At 41.7% G+C, this 19,323-nt stretch overlaps 1 protein-coding gene across 4 annotated transcripts in view; it reads left to right on the top strand.

Moving 5' to 3' along the window:
* The window catches only part of LPIN1 (lipin 1), an 80,209-nt gene that overhangs the window by 14,868 nt on the left and 46,018 nt on the right, over positions 1-19,323 (top strand). For 2 of the 4 annotated variants that reach the window (XM_038131343.1, XM_038131346.1), the window contains exon 2: positions 6,533-6,589. In XM_038131343.1, the coding sequence (XP_037987271.1) occupies positions 6,533-6,589 (57 nt within the window). Of the gene's footprint in view, positions 1-6,532; positions 6,590-6,668; positions 7,282-16,592; positions 16,751-19,323 lie in introns of those variants that run through there. The other 2 variants (XM_038131344.1, XM_038131345.1) reach the window with 2 other exon arrangements.

The following is a 19,323-nucleotide window of genomic DNA, read 5'->3' as shown; positions in this document are numbered from 1 at the left end:
AGGAACTGGCAATGTGCACCTTCACCCCAGAAAGCCAAATGTATCCTGGGCACATCAACAGGAGCTCTGGTGAGACCCTGCCTGCAGTGCTGCATCCAGATCTGGGGTCCTCAGTGCAGGAAAGATATGGACCTGTTGTTGAAGCAAGTCCAGAGGAGGGACATAAAAATGCTGGAACACCTCTCCTATGAAGACTGGCTGAGAGGGTTGAGATTGTTCAGCCTGGAGAAGAGGAGGTTCTGAGGAGATCTTAGATTTGCCTCCCAGTACTTGAAAGGGACTATAAAAAAAGAGGGAGAACAACTTTTTGCATGAGCAGGCAGTGGTCAGACTAGGGGGAACAGTTTTAAACTAAAAGTGGAGAGATTTATATTACATTTTAGGAAAAAAATCTGTACTGTGAGGAGTGAGGCACTGGCACAGGTTCCCAGAGAAGTTGTTGATGCTCTGTCCTTGGAAGCATACAAGGCCAAGCTGGATGGGAATTTGAGCAATCTGGTGTAGTGTGTGGCATCCCTCCCCATGGTGTTGGGGGCTTAGAACTAGATGGTCTTTAAGGTCCCTTCCAACCCATTCTATGATTACAATGCAGGTATCCATGTTTTCAGCAAGGAAAGGACAGGGTGAACACTGCTCATGCTGCAAGAACTGCCCTGGCACCCATGCTGCGTCCAGAGAAAAAGAGGCTGTGAGGGCTGGCAAGCAATATCACTCCAGCGTGCTGTGATCTTCCCACCCTACACCTGTTCCTCTGTCTCCATGTATGCCTTGGGACCCTGGGGCTACCAGAGTGCTTGAGCATAATGGCTCCTTTGACTTTGCACCAGGTTTGAGTGAGGTGATTAAACAGAACTAGTTTCTTGTGCTTCCTCTGCTTCATATGATAAAACTTGACTCTGGCTTCCATATTGCAAAGTACTTAAACTGTTCTGTGGTCATCTTCATGGGCAGCAGCTCCCACGTTACCTCCTACAGACCAGTGGCTTTATTTTGGTATCCTTCTTATAGAAGATAAATATAGATAGGAGTGTTTTTGTTTTGAGTGTCAGAACATCAAGCTATTTAACTAGGAACTCACTACTGAAGTTTCTGACAGAACTCTTGGTAGTTACATTTTTTTCCACATTATTTACTGATGTCTGACTAGTCTTAGACAATCTTTGTCTGACTAGTTACAACCTCTCCAGGAAAATTAAAGTTGTCAGTCAAACCTGACTTATTTAAGAAGCTAGAAATTATTTTCTTACTTTAGGTCACTTAGAAAGGCAATATGATCATGTGGCAATTGGATTGTCATCTTACCTTGAAAGAAGGTGGCCCTCCTTCCTCTTTGTTGCTTAAAATTACTCTGGTTCTCTGTGAAAGAACAGACCAGCTGCTTTGCTCTAGGCACCCACACTGCAGGGAAAATATAACTCACTCTGGGCATCAGATGCTCCTCAAGGGAAGTAATAGGATGTTTCTATCTGGTACTAGCAGAAATAAAGCACTCAGTGTGTACTTAACTACATTTAGAGGCATGATTACGGTAGGAACATGATTTAAATCACTTGAGTAATTCACAAATGAATAACTTTGTTTACAACACATGTTGCATCAGTGTGATGAGCTAAACACCAGTCAGGTGATGTTGTGAGACTGAGTCAGAAGTTTGAGACAGAAGAGCTACCTAGGTCACCCTGCCCATCCTTGGCTACTCAGCTGTGCTTCCCTATAACTTGTTTCTGCACTACTTTTTTTAAATTCAAAGCATTTCATGTAACGGGGTTTTCATCACCAGTTTCTGTATGTTTTCCCACTGTGAGATTTCCTTGTTAGGAAAGAACTCCTGAGAATGGATTCTCATTCTGCCATGTCACTTTATCATAGACTAATAGAATTCAAGGCTGCAAGAGACTCTGAGATCATCTGGTTCATCTCTATGCCTGGAGGCAAATTCAGTGATAATTAAAACATTTCTGTCAAATGCGTGTTCAGCCTGCTCTGAAAGATCTCAGCCTCTTCCGGCAAGCCATACCAAAGCTTGGGTGTTCCTACTATTATAAAGTTTTCCTAGTGCCTAAATATTTCCTGTTTCTTTTCATGCTCACTGCATTTCCACATCTCTTCCAAGGGGGCATGGATTACAGTTACAGGGAGCATGGATTACAGTTACTAGTACTATTTTTTGCTTGCAATATTTTTATATAAGATATATATTTTCCCTCTAAATGAGAGTACAGACAGACTAATCTGTTCTTTTGCAGGTATCAGGCCATATCTGTTATCTCTGAGTCTTCTGTTTTACTTCACCTTCTATCAGCTAAAAGAAATATCTTCATTCTTAAACATTCCATATTTAGTTGGGAAAAGTACAGTTTGGCTTAATGCTAACAGACTGGGCAATATAGGGTCATAAAGACTCTTTTTAGGGCTCAAAGGGCAAATTTTGCTTTGCACCACAAATTAAAGTTTTCCTTTAAATATTATTGAATTTCCCCTGACAGTTTCGGAACATGTTATTTATTTTAGACATCAGGAGAGCTGTGCAATAATGCCCACACTCCTGGAAGCAAAAAAGCTCAAGTAGCTTCACAGGAGATCTGGATCTCTTGGCTACACTGGTGATAGTAGTCTAACAGTGACAGTGCCCATTCTCTGGCTTTGATGCTACCTGGTATGATCAAGTCACCTCCTGCTATTATGATTATTAAGCTACATCAATGCTAAATACCAGTTGGCCTCCTTGAGAGGCCTGTTGGAAATGCTCTGTGCTCATTCCCAAGGTGGGAGCTGCCAGCTGGCTGTGGCAGCACCTGTGCCAAGTGCTGTTTTTCCAGCATCAGGGCACAGGCCAGAGTGTCCCAGTGCCTCCGCCTGTGCCTTGACTCTGATTGTCTTGTACAGGAATAGCACTTGTGTCCTATTTCACTAGCTTAAGTGCAAGGTCATCTTTTCCCCACATTAGCTTGCTTGTTGTCTAAGGTCGGCAGGGTACCTTCTGAGGCTGGTACAGCTAAAGGAAAGATTTAAAGCATTGTGTCTAGTTTGAAATTGTTTTTGCTCATGTCAGTTTGCATTTCCAAGACTACTAAATAGGAAAGGCAGTTGATTTACAACAGTCACACAAAAAAATTGACAAAATAGAATTCATTAAATTCTAAATTTTTCCATTAATTGCAGGTCTGAATGAAAGCTCCTTAGGGTTGTTTTTCAAATGTGAGCAGGAACAAGAGATTAGACAACTAAAAACATCAAATACTTAACTGCAACATTAACTGTACTTTCAAAATGTTGGCAGGGATCCTGGAGAGTCGCGTGGTTGTTGCACCAGTACACAAAGAATGTTTTACAGGACTGTCTCTGATCACTGTTTTTCAGAGGAACTGAATGCACAGGCAGCAGCACTCTTGTAAAATTGCCAGCTCTGTTGCAACACCCTGTTGACTTTTCTGCCAACGAAATGTACTGTTTGCCTGTGGCAGTTCCTATTACGATGTTTCTGAGATTTATTTTTTGGATCATGGAATTTTTATTGTTTTTAAGAAAGAAAGAAAAAGAAATAATGTGTGTTTGCAGCCCTGAAAGCCAGCTGTGCCCTGGGTTGCATCCAAAGCAGCGTGGGCAGCAGGTGAGGGAGGTGATTCTGCCCCTCTGCTCTGCTCTCATGAGACCTCACGTGGGGCTGGTGCACCCAGCTCTGGGGCCTTCAGCACAGGAAAGATGTGGAACTGCTGGAGCAAGTGCAGACGAAGCCACAAAGGTGATCCGAGGGCTGAAGCACCCATACGCTGCAGACAGGCTGAGAGAGTTGGGGTTGTTCAGCTTGGAGAAGAGAAGGCTCTGGGGAGACCTTATGGCACTTTCCAGTACCAGAAGGGGCAACAAGAGAGCTGGAGAGGGACTTTTATGAGGGCTTGTAGGACAAGGGTGCACATCTTTTAAGTGAAAGAAGGTAGGCTTAGATTAGATATTAGGAAGAAATTCTAATGGTGAAGCACTGGAACAGGTTGGCCAGAGAAACTGCGGCTGCTCTGTGGGAATCCATAAAATCAGAGGGTTTTGGGAAAGCTGTAAAAGGCAGGCCTCGGAGACAGCAGAGCTGTGATTAGAGCTAAGCAGTAGCCATGAAATAAGTCAGCAAAAAAATTATTTAAGAAGTAAAAAAATAAAGACTTTAGAACAATAGTCTGTATATTAACGCTTGTCTAAAATAACTCCCTAAGCTGCAAAAAAGTATATCTAAAAAAATATTTAAAAGTTCTAAGCGTAATAATAGAGCTCTGTGCATTATATCTTAAAGCTTACAAGCATGTATCATATTCGAAATAAGCAAGCATTATTTTACCCAAAGATACGTGTGCTTATAGTGATTAAACCACTGTCAATATGTTTTTGCTTTGTGTGATTAGTCAAAAAACTTATAAAGTAAGTTGTAACAATAAATTCTTCGTCTGCTGCCTAGAATGTGACCTGTTAACATCTTCCCATTGTCATAATCATGTAATAAGACTGATGCTAGAAAATAAAACAACTCAAACATTCCTAACAGTCCCATCCTATTCATAATCTGTACATAATCCCCCAACCAGCGATATGCTCCATCCCTGGCAGTTCAAGGCCAGGCTGGATGGGACTTTGAGCACTTTAGTCTCATTAAGATGTCCCTGCCCACAGCAGGGGCGTTTGAACCAGATGATCTTTCAGGTTCTTTCCAACCCAAACCACACTATGACACCTCTTAAACACAAACAGGCACATGTAACGGGATAATGCAATTATATTGAATTCAGCATTTGCATACAACATGGATGCATCTGTATTTCAATTATTAATTTAGCCTGGAAGAGTATTTCTGACCATTTAATTATTGGGGTAACAGTGCCAGTGTGTTTATTCTGCTTCTGAGAACAGAAAAGACAGACCACTTATTAAAACAATGGGCCATGTGGAAAGAGGTCTATTCCTAATTCAGATGCTAGAAGTCCTTTGTAATGCCAAAAAGTCATTTAATCAGTGTGTATTTCAATTCCCCAATTTGATAAATGGAATTTATAATATCTTCTGGTCCATAAGGTTGTTGAGAGACTTGGTAAACTCTGGATACTGTGATACAATCCTTGGTGGAATGTTCCAAGTGCAAGATATTGTCGTGAACAGAATTCCTCTGATTGTGCCACCTCAAACTTACTTGTCACATCCACCACATGAAATTACATTCTAATTACACATGTACCAGAGTGTGTGAGTGTAATTACCAGTGTAATTAACAGTAATGGAACCCTTAAGAACTGGACCTACCTGAACTAGGTGAATTTATTTCTGCTTGTTTTGCTATTTTTGATTGCTCCCTATTTGTAATGGTTTCATAGGCTTTATTCAAATGGAAGAAAATTCCGAAAAAGTATCATTTTTTACCTTTTTTACTTGCACAGTAAAATTCCACATAGTATTCTGGGTGTCATATAACTTGAGAATGATAGAGAGCAGAATGTTTTTCCTTTTTTCCGGGTGAGTATTTTTGTTTGAAAAATGTTGAGATTTGAATATGAGGGAATATGGGTGTTTTGAGAACACACCACCAGCAAATCTGGCCATAACTTTTCTAGCCAAGAAAGAGAAATCTTTCAAATTATTTGTTCATATCATCATCATCATCATCATCGGATTCATTGATTCTGTAGAATTAGTCCTTACAGTAGGAAATTTCACTATGGAATAAGAAGTATTATAAAATGCACTTCAGAATTTCTCTTGAATAACTTTTCCTTTTATTTATATGTGTCCCTTCATCTCCAGCAACACTGAAGGCTTACCCTACTTAGTGGGTATTAATTAATGTCAATATGTCTTGCAACTACGGCTTCTTTAAAAATGAAATCACCATTCACTCCTACTTCTGTGCGTTCATAAAGAGGTTGTCACAGTAATTGTCACCTCATTTGTGGGCTTTGTCTCTGGAAGTACAGTCACGCTGCTGAGGCCCCTGTGCTGCCTGTCTGCAGAGGAATTACTCATGGAATATACTCATGCCTCTGCTATGCAGACCCTGAGCGCCAGGCTCCTTCAAAGGGGCTGAAGTGTGCTCTTCTTGTTCTACAGAACTGCTTTTCCTGTCCTACTGGGTACTAGAGGTCTTCCTGTACCATGAACACATCTAGGGATGATGCCATATGAAAAGATCTTTGGCATCCCCATCCTGTGAAAGAATAAACAGACACTGTTGTGGTCTATGCTTCTTCAGAGCTCACAGAATTTGCCGGCTTCCAAGTTCTCCCCAGCTGATGATACAGATCCTACTAGCAGAGGACTAAATCCTTCTGCAATACCCCTGAAAACTGAGGTGGTGGGAAAAAAAAAAAAAAAAAGAGAACATTTCTCAGTCTAGATAAAAAGTGAGGATGACACGAAGGCCATGTGGCTTACAAAGGAATCTTAGGAGAGATATTCATTGAAGCTGGGTTTCAAGGACCATGATTGAGGCCTGTATATATTAACTTCTGTGTATGGTTAAATAACTACATTATTTTTCATTGTGTTTTGTTTCTTTCAGATTCCGTTGATGAAAGATCCAGGTTGGATTCGAAATGTCTGGACACGCAATCTAAATGTAGGAATTTAATTGTTCATTTGCTTTTTAACTCCTGTGCCTTAGAGCAGGCCCAGCTTGAAGCTCAGTGGTCTTTGGTAAAGCAGGATGAGGAGTGGTTAATTCTTGCCCACTTCCTGGTACCCAGTGCAGAGTGTCCAAGTGTCACTCTTTGGACACTGTGTTACTATATGTCACCACTAGAATGTGATATTATTATTCCTGTGAAAGGCTGGGTAGCTCTATGGAACTGGTGGCTCTCATATGTGGCCAGTACTAGCAGAATAAGGATGGAAAAAACGTATCAGTTTGGAAATCTGGCACTTGACCTGGACAATAAGCACAGAGTGACCAAACCTGTGGCAAATGTGAGATGCAAGACATGTCCCAAGCAGGGGAAAACATGCCTAGACATCCCTGCTGCTGCTCTCCTGGAAGGCAGAGAGCACATCTGTGAGGTGGTGGTCTTGGGACACAGCCATGGATTGACAGAAGAACCACTCAGGAGAAGGAATGAGAGGGGGAGAACAGCACTTCCCATACCAGTTATAGAACTGTCACTGCTGAATGATTGGCGGAGGAGGTAAAAGAGGCAGATCCAGGGAACAACCTGATGCTTGTCTAAGTGACTCAGGACTCTATTCCTCAGAGTGACCTACTCTTACAGTGATGATGGGGCAGAGTATTTAGAGGCTGACTTGATGAAATCACAGGTAAGTCCACAGAATTTCTACCTAGCACCAAGCAGAGCTGTGCAATCACATCCACCTAGCTGAGCTATTTGAGCCACTGTCCAGCTCTGCGTAGGCTTCACAGAGGTATTAGCCTGGGTGGAGTGTGATGTTAGCATAGCTACACTGCTATCTCATGTAAATCCCACCTGGGGGTTCCAGACAACCTACACAGTGCAGTGTAGGATATTCTCTATGCTTTCCAGAGGTATCTTCCTGATCCAGGAGCCTGTGGAGACTTGCTTGTAGCTTGTTGGTGTGGGAGCTGGTTGGCAGAGCCTGGCAGCGTCTCAGCTGGGTCTGGCAGATGTAGGAAGGTATGTCAGCTTCAACAAATTGAGGATCTAATTTTCATGCTGAGCTTGATACTAGCAATGTCACATAAGCTGGACAGCTAGATAAGCCAAACAGGCAGTCTGAAATTAGGATGGGGTTGGTTGCTGTTGGCAGGAGTTGGGTTTGGACATGCAATTCAGTAGCTGTGCTTTGCAGACAGAAAGGTATCTGGAAATTCAAAATGCCAGTAAAATAAACAGAGAAGGAACTCCAATTAGCAAGGAACAGCATAAAATGTGAAAATTAAACACATGTGATCTTTTAATTCCAAACTTTGGGAACATTCAGATCTGCATTCAGGTGAGATTCTGAAATTTACAAGAACATCTGCTGGGTAATCAAAACATGCCACAGGAACTTGTGATGCAACTTTGAAAGAATGGAGGATAGATAATACATACTTGCAGTAAGATTATACTTTAAGAAGGATCAAGTTATGGGTTATTTGGGCAAACTTTTGAATTTTTAAAAATTTATCAGTACTATGGTTTTTGGCCTAAATTTCTCATAAGCTAGTACATAAATACATGAAGAAGAGGAGGAGGAGGAATTTTGTAATTCTAATGACTAATGATAAAAAAATCTTAGAGATTGTGCAAATAAAAGAGGTGTTTGCACTAAGCTGTGGCAATATCGGCAGATAGAAGTCAGCAGTATGAAACAAAAAGTGAGAAAAACATTTCATGCTGAATCTGCCACAGGAAGCAGAATTACACAGAACAAATAACAACTGACCTGGACAAGGTAGATAAGCAATAAGCATGATCCCACGCAAGCAACATGAAAAACGTGCAGGGTGAATGAACTGGGCTGTCATCTAAGGCTGCAGGGGAGTGACATCTGATATCACTGGGATGACTGCACAGCAAGGCTTTTTTGTTAGTGCCCAAATTGCAGTGTGGGGGTTGGAATGGGGAAAACGGTGTCTGAAGAGTTCACATCAGAAGCAGACATGTACCTTGACATGACTCTGACCTACCTGTGGGTATGAATTTTTTTTTTTTATTCTATTAAATAGGATTATTTTCTTTGTCTTCTGACCAGTCCTTTGTCTCTTCTTGTACTATGGCAGAGCTTGATACAAAGCACTGCTTTCTTCTTCCTAGTCTTGCTTTTTAAAAAAAGAAAAATCTTCACCTGTTTGGAACAATGAGCAAACCCTTTGCTTGTGTAATACAGAGTTCACTGGCTTGAAGGGGATTATATTGCTCTGTCTGAACTGAGCACCAGGCCTGATACTTTCAGACTCTAAACTCACTGGGATGGGAATTCTCTTTGTGCATGATATGACCAACACAATGTGGCTGATGTGTGAGTAATAAAACGAGCTGATGTTGTTTTTGTGGGCAGAAGCTGCTGGCTTTGAGAGACTGTGCATGGTATTTAGATTTGTCTGAAGTAGATACGAAATGAGGGTAGCAGGAATGATGCAAAGTACCTGATGAATTCTCACATTTGCATAATGGAATATGGAAAGCACACAGGCCACCAGGACAAAGGTTTTCTGTTCCAGGATGTGCTGTACCTAATGAAATGGATTTACCTTATTTCACCAAAGTATATTATTTCCATAGAATTACACAAAGTGCTTGTTTTAACACACACTTCTACTGTATTTATGGAACAAGGATAAATTATTTTCACAGTGTTTTAATTCCTGAATGCACCTATTTTCTCAAAACAACTCTGAAACATAATGTTTTAAACAATTCTTGCGTGTATGTGCAAGTGGTGGTAAGCTTTTTTTCAAATAGTGAAGAGGAATACATGGAGACAGAACTGACCCATTTCTGTAAGGGCAGGATCTAAAGAGCTACATGTAGAGCAGGCAGGCTTGATAACACATTCATTTATAGTATCTTTATACTGGAATAACTAAAATGGTTTCAACTTTCTCAGTTCAACAGTGAATTACATTTCCTTCTGATGGATCACTGTCTCCTGAGAGCCATTCTAACACATCATACTTTGTGACCAGATTACATAGACATAATAAACACCCCTTTAAGACAGGTGTGTTTCACTTGCAAAAACTGTTGTGCATTTTAGACTTCAAGACTCTTTTATACTGAAGTTTTCATTAGAGTAAAATTTCAATTTTTGCTCAGCTTTCAACATAATGGCAGAAATCAGAGAAAAAAAACTTTCTTTCAAACCACAGACTACAGTTCCTCCATTGGTTAATATGCCCATTGTCACAGCAAATCTAAATTTAATTTTCCAAGTAATAATTTTTAGACTGATGGAGATGAAATGCTGTTTAATTATAGTTCTAAAATAACATTCATTACTATGTTCAGGGATTTTAGTGCTATAACACTTCTGGAGAGACTACACTCATTTTGACACTGAGTATTTTGAGGGAAGGATTTACTGAATTACCCAGGACACTTCTACCACTAGTAGAAAATTGAACATGAAACTGACATAAAGTACCATTTTCATGATTTTGCAAACTAAAAACCAGAAATAAATTACAAAGTTCCTGCTTTAACATAATTGACTTACAGGTTCCAGCTAGAGTTTTATACAAGTTTTCAGCCTGAATCAGGAGAATGATGTGCTCAGAAAAAAAGAAAGAATGCAGGATTTACTAATTAATTACCTAGGCTTCATGCAAATGATTAAAGAGAATTTATTGTCTTGTGATGTGCAGGATTTACTTCTGTGCCTCAGCTTGTTCCTAGGATTTTCACACAATTTTGATTATTAACTTCATATATAACAATATAGTTTTAAAAACAAAAGAGCCAACAACAATAAGATTGCCAGCTTTTACAGCAACCAAGACTGAAAAAATTATTTGCTTAAGCAAAATATGTTTTTAAACATTGTCATTGTTCCATTTAGTTCAAATTTTGCCTGATAAAAATTTATCACAAGAATTCAATGGATGATTGTACTTTTAATTCAAAACAAGCACAGTGACTCAAACTGTAATCACTAAAATCTCCAATAATGGAATTAAAAGGAAAACACTTCTAAGACAGATTATCCCAATCCAGTATCTTGCCTCTCCCCGCAATTCACCTGATACAGAGCCTTGAGGTTAAATATCATAGAGATCTGAAATCTGTGCTGCCAGATTAAGGTGTCTTCAAGTTTGGCACAGAAGAAGGAATGAGAGGACAGTGTGGAAAGATCTTAGGGCCAGAGCTCCCTTGTATCTCACTGTTAGAGACAGCCCTGAGAAGGGAAAGCAGGAGCCCTTCAGGTGAAGGCACAGGACTCACTCCTGATGCAGAGACCGAATTGGGAAAAGTACCTTTTTAAATGTTACAAATAGTTGTTTTAAAAAAACCCAAAAAACTTCTCTAACCTGGTTATATTCTGTCACTTCAAATGTTCAAGAAAATTGAGCATTAGTGAGAGAGGAAAACACTAACTAGTGTATGGGGTTGCATTATCTCACTTATTTTTTTACAGCAAAAGTAGTAAACCCTTTACTTTGGATGAAGGGATGAAGACATGAACTCTTGGGCAGTACCTGCAGAAGCCTTCCCCATCAGTTCATTGGTGAGGAAGACAATAGCCACAGTCTGCCTCTCCTCCCGCTCACAATCCTCCATCTGCCTCTTTCTCGAGGGGAGAGTAAAACCCTTTTCATCCAGTTTATATGACAGCCAGAACTAATTACAGTACCTGGGAGAGTACAGAATTATCTCACTTCAAAGCCAAGGAAACCTGCTTCTTGTAATGCCAAGCCAGGGACAGAATGCCCCTGCACTCACCAGGAGCCACACACAGCACAAGCCCCTCCTCTACCCTGGTCTGCACAGAAGTGAATAATTTTTCTCTCACAGAGAAATGGCTAATATTGTATTATAAAACACATTTTAGATACTTCACTCTCTCCGTGGAGTTATAGAATGAACTTCAAGCTGACCTTTATTAGCACTTAATTCTTAGCCCACCAGAAGAAAAAGCTTTACACAAAATATCTATTAATCTTCTTATTATCGTGAGTGCAGCTGTTACATCTTTGCCACCTACAGTTTGCCGGTAAGGTGGAAACAACGCAGTGTACTAATCAAGATGTTCAGTTTTACAATCCCCAAGCAATAGCTTTCAGAACCTATTCGCAAGGATAATTTTATATTGGTAGGCACTCTGATCTGGAAATTTCAGCCATGAGGCTGAGAGAAAAGCAACAAACTTCTCAACAGAAGGAGTTGGTTTCCAAATATCTTTCTCCTCTTCGGGATTAAGATTGCCATTTCAGTTTCCAAGCATTGCAGGTACTGTGAAGAAAAGATTATACCCTGGGAAACAGACCAGCTTTGTTTGAAGTTCTCAAAGCATGTTTGGTACTATTTTGTTCTGAACAAATAATACCAATGATTTTGGTTTGCTGTGCTTTGAAAACAGTATTCTGGGCAGAAGCTTTGCTTATCATGCACAGATATATTGCACTGATGAAAAGCTAGATTTTGGGTTGGAAAGTATTTTGTCCACAACAGGATGGACAAGCTTTGTTATGATCTTTCATTTCTTGTATGTATGTGCACTTAGACACCAGTATGTATTTTACCTGAGCAGGATACAGGTCTGTGTTTGAACAAGCATATGCAGGAATTGTGGTCTTGGCTGAAGAAAGAACATGTTGATGATTTCACTGTTATATCCTTAACCTCACAATGGAATTGCTTTGCTTTATCAGGGCTCAAGTTTTTCTAAGCTTTTTAAAATTATATTTAGTGAGCTCAACCTTGGCAGATTTGGAGCTAAATTGCTTTCTGATGAGATTGGACTAGTACAAGTGTAGCTCCAGCAGAGTTGATATATTTAGCCTCTCTTGTTCCTAATTTAAATACTCCTACACTCTTCTGCTTTGATGATATTTGGATCATAGGAGTCAACAGAAGTCTCTTTTTCTCAGTAGCCAAGTATTTCATAGCAGAGAAATTACTTTTGACTGGGGAAAGAGCTGCTAGGATAAAAAGGAAGTATTGAGGTTCTCATGGGTTTGCATGGTTGGATGTGGATCTAGAAGAAAAAGAAAGGCTCTTCTGAGAATCGTCATCATCAAGTCTTGTTATATTCTGAGAAGCAAAAAAAGACTTGCCGAGTGGTTAATTTGCTAGAGATCCCCTTTCCCCCTTTTTTTCAGTGAAGGGGAGGAAAGGGTGTATCTGTCACAAAACCAAGTCCAAAAGTACTTGGTTCAAAATCAAATTTGGTTATGCAATGCACACACTGATGGCACGAGAGATGTTATCATTACAGATGAGCATTTTGGTATATGATCAATGCTTCCTGTCCTGCCTCTAATTCCAGCTGCAACAGTTCCTGGGAAATTGCAATCCCACATTTGATCATTTGACAAAATAATCCTCTCAGTTTGGCTTTTCACTGGTCACTGCCATGCCTCATTATTGACTGAAACTTTATTCTACTTCCTATGACATCACAGTCCTCCTGAGGATGATGTCATCACCTCACCTCTTAACACAGAGGTCAAAGAAGAAAGATAAGAAACGATGTCAGAAGTGTATTCATTGTGCAACTGTCAGCAAATTATTACAATACTCAGGAACTGCGATGATAAACAAAACAAAATCCCAAAGCTAAAGCTGTCAAACTGCAAGGACCTCAGTGGGACAGATACAAAGCAAAAGCAGCAGCACAGTTAAAACTGACAACACGTTAAAGTCAAAGGGGAGAGGGAGGGAATGTTTTAGAAATCTGTGCAACTAAGTAACATCTATATATACTTTTAAAAACTGGTCTCCAATCAAGCACTTAGAGGCAGATTAAATGCCAGTATTTACATGCTGAACAGCCTGCACTACTGTGCCTTCAAATGAAGGATGAAATGAAGTACTAGGTAATTGTACTTAAAGGAAGAGAAAAAGAAAGGGGGGGAAAAAAGTGAACCAGACAGAGAATTCAGTAGCTTATCAGAGGCAGCTGTAGGTACTGTATAAAAATATCTACTTATGTTAGGAAAGAAATTCTTTTGTTAGGATGGTGAGATGTTTAATCAGGTAATTACAGAGTCAGTCAAGCTGCTTTTTGATGTTTACACTGGAATAAAACTAGATCAACTCTTAATTTACACTGCGTGAGCTACTCTGAGTTTATTACTTATATAAAGAATGTCAGCACGACTCCAGAGCCATCTTTGCATATGAGTTAATTATAAATTAAAAGCTAAAAGCTCATCTTATCTATTTACTGAATAATTTTTACCTGCACATTGGGCATTCATTAACAATTGCAGTCATTCATAACCCAGGTCCTGTGTGCCTGAACTTCAATTCTAGTTTTAGTGGGGGAAAAGCCACATATTACTGCTAATGCACAATGGTTTGAATGGTTATTTTGCTCACTGGTATCACCTTTGCTAGTAAAATCTAGTGTCCTAAGATAGAATTGAAAGCTTTTTTTCCCTCTTGCATGGACTTATGTAATTTTTTCTAGGAATCTGTTCTTGGATTGTATTAAATGCTTCTGTGCTTGTCAACTCTTTTTAAACCCAGTTTTATTAATTTAGAAGACTACACAACTCAACTTTCTTCTTAAGTGTCTTTTTATAGTAACTATGAGCCCAGATCACAGGCTAGAACTGCACTGTGCCAGAACTATACAAACACGGAGTGAATACGTAACTTATAAGGTCTTTGAAACAAGAATCAGAGTTAGGTAATAATGAATTAATGTACATTGACCATCAAAGGAATGGAAAGAAAAAAGTCCATAAGCAGGTCCTTCAAAATTTTGTGTACATTTTTAGATCAAACCTTGGTAAACAAACATCTGTTGATCAACACAATGCCCCCAGAAAGAAACCAGTCAAAGGCAAAACCTTTCAGGAAGAAAATAATAATACTTCAGAACTTCATAATTCCTGAGTCTGTTTTGGAAATGACACTGTCAGGGACTTTCCTCTTGCTAGGGCTATACTCCCTCTGCCAGCTAGTCTGTGGGTAACTCCAGATTATTTTTTAAGAACCATCCCTGGCCATACTATCCTCCAAACTCTGCACTGGGCTGAGTCAAATCCACAGCCATGACCATGCTAAGGCCTGGACAATATCAAAGTACTGGTTATGTACTAGTGCTTGGTCCTCCAGGTGGAACTAACTGAGAGCAGTTACGAGCTGAAGTGCAGCACAAATAAGGGTTTCAGAATGAGATGGCAGAGGTTGCTCCAGGGAAGTAATCTGAGGAACCACTCTGCACACTGGTCACACCATGAATAAGAATAGAGTGAAAAAGCACAGAAGGATAGTGCCCTGTTGTTAAGGGAAGCTCACTGTTGCTGTGCAAGCATTTGGCACTTCCCACAGAATCTTGTGTGTATTGTGGCTGTATTTACTCTGCTCTGTAGGAAGAGAAAACATGACCTTGCACATGGAATCATTTTAAATGTAGAACATTATTCTGTGGGCTATTTTACATCAAGAAGCAGATGGTTGGACATGATAAGTAAGCTAAACACAATATAGTACTTCCAAAAATGAGATCCCAGCTTCTGGATTTCTGAAAGAAGCATGGAAGGGCGGGTGTTGTTGAGACTGTGGAAAGACAGTGTTTTTGATTCAGTATGTTATGATCATATTTTGACTTTAGCAAAGTAGTAGATGACCATAGTGGACCAATATGTTAGAGGAGTCCTCCCACCTAACATGGATGGTGCTGGCTGGAGATTTCCACTCTCTCAGAGGGAACACAATATGGAATTGTATTCTGCAGAAATGTGGTGGGCAGAGGTGTGGTAGGATCCACAGTCAACACGGATAAAGCTTCTTGTATTAACAAGCATGGGATTATTTACCAACATTTCTCATTGCCTACTTACTGCCCACTGGCAGGAGATTAGATATGAAATGCCTGGGAAATGAAACTGCAGTTGTACATTACTTTCTCTTTGGGAGTAAATATACACCTTTCCTTGTCATGCCTGGATAGAATCTGTCTTCACTGACCTTTCTGTTCTAAACTGAAGCGTACTCATTAGTGAAGCTGTGTAACCAGGAATGGAGGCAAGAACAAGAGGTCGGCATTGGAGTCTGTGAGTTTGCACTGAGTCCTATCTCTCAGTGGCTCTGTCTTAGCTGTGAGCTGCACAAAGACTGACCAACATGGAGAGCGAACTAAGAGAGCTATAGAAGCAAGATGTGTCACAGAAAAACAATTTGAAGGATTACAATCTGGTGATAACCTAGAGAAGATTCCACTAAGATTGTTTAGGAGCGTAACCAGAAATTTAACAGAAATGGAAGGCTTAATTACTCTAATTCCTAATTACTCTTCCCAAGCCTCAGCTGCATGTACATTTTGAGGACTACAACATGCAGATACTGGAAATCCACCTCTCAAAAACTTTTATTCAGGCCTAAAACTAGCAGAGTGCTTCAATAATGACCTTTTGATATTTTTTTTGGGTGTAATCTTTGTCATCTTTTATTCTTCCGCGTTACTCCGCTTCCTGTTTATTTGTAATGGACATAGCACCACCCTCTCCTGAGTTCTGTAAACAAGACTTCAAAAAGGCCTGGAAGATTCCTCCATCAGTTTGTTTTTAACATGGACATCCACTTCCCTTTTTAGCTGCGTAAGGCGGCCAGTGCAAAGAGAGGTTACAATACGGTTTACAGACAAGTAAACCACTATCAGGTGGAAAAGCTTTATTTCATCGCATTTTTTTAAAGCGTCTGACGCTGACAGACGTGCTCCCGATGGCGATGAATGCTAGGCTCTAGCAGCCCAAGCGACGCCTGTCGCGGACCTGCCTTTGCTCAGCCTGGGCCGAGCGATTCCCTTTCCCACTCTCCGTTTTTGCCAGCCAGGAACCCGACTCGCCGGCGGCCGCAGGATCACCCCACACCACCGCGCCTCGGCCGCGGGATCACCCCACACGAGCGCGCCACGGCCCCGCCCCGGCCCGCGGCGGCTGCGGCAGCTCCGGCCCCGGCGGGCGGGCGGGGCTGGCCGGGCCGCGCCGTGCCCCCGCTCCGCCGCGCCTTCCCCGGGCCCCGCGCTGCCTCCTCGCGGCCCCTCCTCCGGGGCGGCACCGCCGGGCGGCCCCAGCGGCCCCGCAGCGTCCCGCGGCCGCGGCGCGCACAGAGGCGGCGGCGAGCGGAGCTGCGGGAGCCGGCCCGAGGCAGAGGTGGGTGCCGGGGCTCTGGCGGCCTCTGCGGGAGGAGGGAGGCCCTTCCTCCTCCGGCTGCCCGAGGGCGGGGAGGGCAAGGCCAGGAGCCGCTGAAGGCAGCGGGTCCGTCCGGCCTTGGCATCCTGGCGGGGCTCCGGGCGGCTGCCCGCATCCCCTGCCCGCCTTTCCTCGAGGAGCCGCTCGGCCCTGGGCAGTGACAGCTCGGGTTGCTGGGCGCATCGCGGCCGGACACAGCTTTGTGCGCGGGGTTTGAGGGAAGATGTGATGCTTTCCAGGTGTCCCCTCAGAGGGAGGCACCCTGCGTGGGGGTCTCGGTTTTGGGTCTGTCCCCCGCCGAGCTGTGTGAGCTGGTGGTGGCCAGTGCCCCTCAGTGCGCTGCTGCTGCTTCCCCTTTGGCTTTAGGAATTTTGCTTCTCTTTGCCTGACAGCTGCTGATGCAAATCGCTGCGTTAATGCCCCTGCTTCACTAATACTTTCCCTGAGCCTGAATAACGACAGCAGTAACACAACAGAGGGATTTAATGACATAGCAGAGCCTGGCTAGTAGCAATGCAATGGCTACACGGGAAACTAAACTTTCAGATATTTTGAGTTTCTTTTATGTTACCCCCCCCCCCCCAACAGTTATTATTTTTCTATTGGTTAGAATATCTCCTCTACCTTCAAGAAGCAAAACTAAAAGCAAACGTGTCTTGTGGGGAGGAGACAAAACACTGCAATATTGTTATCCCTGTCAAATAGAGAAGTTGCGTAGAGGTAGTATCCCAGCCTTGATGTTGCAGACCATCTAGCAGATCATTTTTCTTTTCTCGTGTAAAGTCATAAGCATTGATACATCTTTTGACCGCTAATCTGGCTCCTAGTCTGGAGGGTGTTTAGAAATGGTTTATTTTCTGGATAGCTTTATCTGTGTCCCTGCCTCGGCTTTCTCAGGAAGCAAACTCTGGTAAAGGTTTTGTTGTCATCAGTGCACTGTTAGAAGTTAGATAGGTGAACTCCTGTTACAGTAAAGTGAACCTGCTTCCATGAAGAGAACTGGAGAAAAACTGGGCAGACAGTGAAGGCAATCAGAAAATGCTGAACATAAATATGATTTTAGGCATGAAGTCATGGAAATAGCTTCTAATGGTTTTAGATTATTTCTGCTTTTCTTATAGCTCCAGGTTTCTAACACAGATACAGACTACCTGATAATATCTGCTTCCCTGATGCAGTGGGGCCTGTTTGTAAGGGAGTTGGACAAGTTTTAGTCTTTGACCCTTTTCCATACCTGAGCACGTGCAGATGTACAGCTTTGTTTATCTGTGAACATATATACACACAGCAGTCATCAAAACCAGTTGAAATACAGTAAAAGCGTACTTTAAACTCTAAAAATGCAAAAAATATAGAGTCTAATGAACAAATTTGTTTTCCAATCCAGTTGAGAGAAAGCATGCCAAGTCAAGCGAAGTGTCTATATAGAGCAGAACTGCTGCTGTTTTTCCACTCTGATTTATGTTCCCTCCCTGACATCAGAACAGTAGCACAGGACAGCACAATACATGATTTACCATATATTCTCAGCTACTTCAAAAGTTCTTGGTTTCAGGCATCAGTTGGTACTTTTCAATTTGTTGTAAAGTTTGAACTCCTTTATGCAGGGTCAGCCCAAAGGGGTCCAGTCCTTCTGTACATTCCCTCAAAGCGTCTCCATGAGAAGGGAAGCACTGTACAGATGGGAAGTTAAGGTACAGTGAGACCAAGGGAAATGTGGCAGGTCTCCTAAGAAATCTCTGGGAAAGGAGTAGACAAGTCTTGAGATAAGATTTCAGGACTGCCTGGCATTTCAAGAGGTGTCCCTTGTACTGTGCGCTGCTGACTTGGTTTCTCTCTTTGTTTGGTAGTAGCAATTGTATGGTTATGTGGTGAGTCAGATCATCCCATTGATCTAGCTAGAAATATTTTTTTCTGGCTTTCGTGGTGTTACTTTTCAGTGCTGACAGAAGGGCAAGATTTAGGAGAGTGGAAAATCTGCAGCTGGGAGGTTCGTGTGGGGACTGTGGTTGTACCCTTCAGCTGGCCTTGTAATAATTTTCCTGGACTCTTGGGTACCATTTTGATACCCTGACTGTGGGGTTTTGGGCCAGTTCTCCCTTTGTTTGAACATGGGGATTCACTGCAGGCAAGTTTTGAGTCTTCCGTTTGAATTTTTTATTTTAGCTGCTCTCAGGAAAATACTCTGGCCTTTACAGGGACTTAATGAAGAATTGCACTGAGTAAAGTTTTAACTATTTGAAGTACAGTGCAATACCAGAACCAGAGGAATAGTCATGTCATATTCAAAGTCCATGACTGTGAGTGTGTGTGAGTGGGTGGGTTCTTGAAGGGACAGGCAGCTTGGAAGATAAGTTTGACATTTGATCCATTTGACTCTCTGGCTGTTGTAAGAAGTCACAATTTTTGGCACTGGCCTCGGGTAACTTGGAATAGAAGTCAAATAGTTCCTAATAGAATTAAGCCCAGAATAATCCCAACCCTGAAATATTTCTGGAGGTTTGACTGGCAGGAAGCACAATGCTCTTACTCTG

The sequence above is a fragment of the Motacilla alba genome, chromosome 3 (assembly GCF_015832195.1).
Source record: "Motacilla alba alba isolate MOTALB_02 chromosome 3, Motacilla_alba_V1.0_pri, whole genome shotgun sequence".
Classification (NCBI taxonomy): Eukaryota; Metazoa; Chordata; class Aves; order Passeriformes; family Motacillidae; genus Motacilla; species Motacilla alba.
This window is presented reverse-complemented; position numbering and strand designations above follow the sequence as displayed.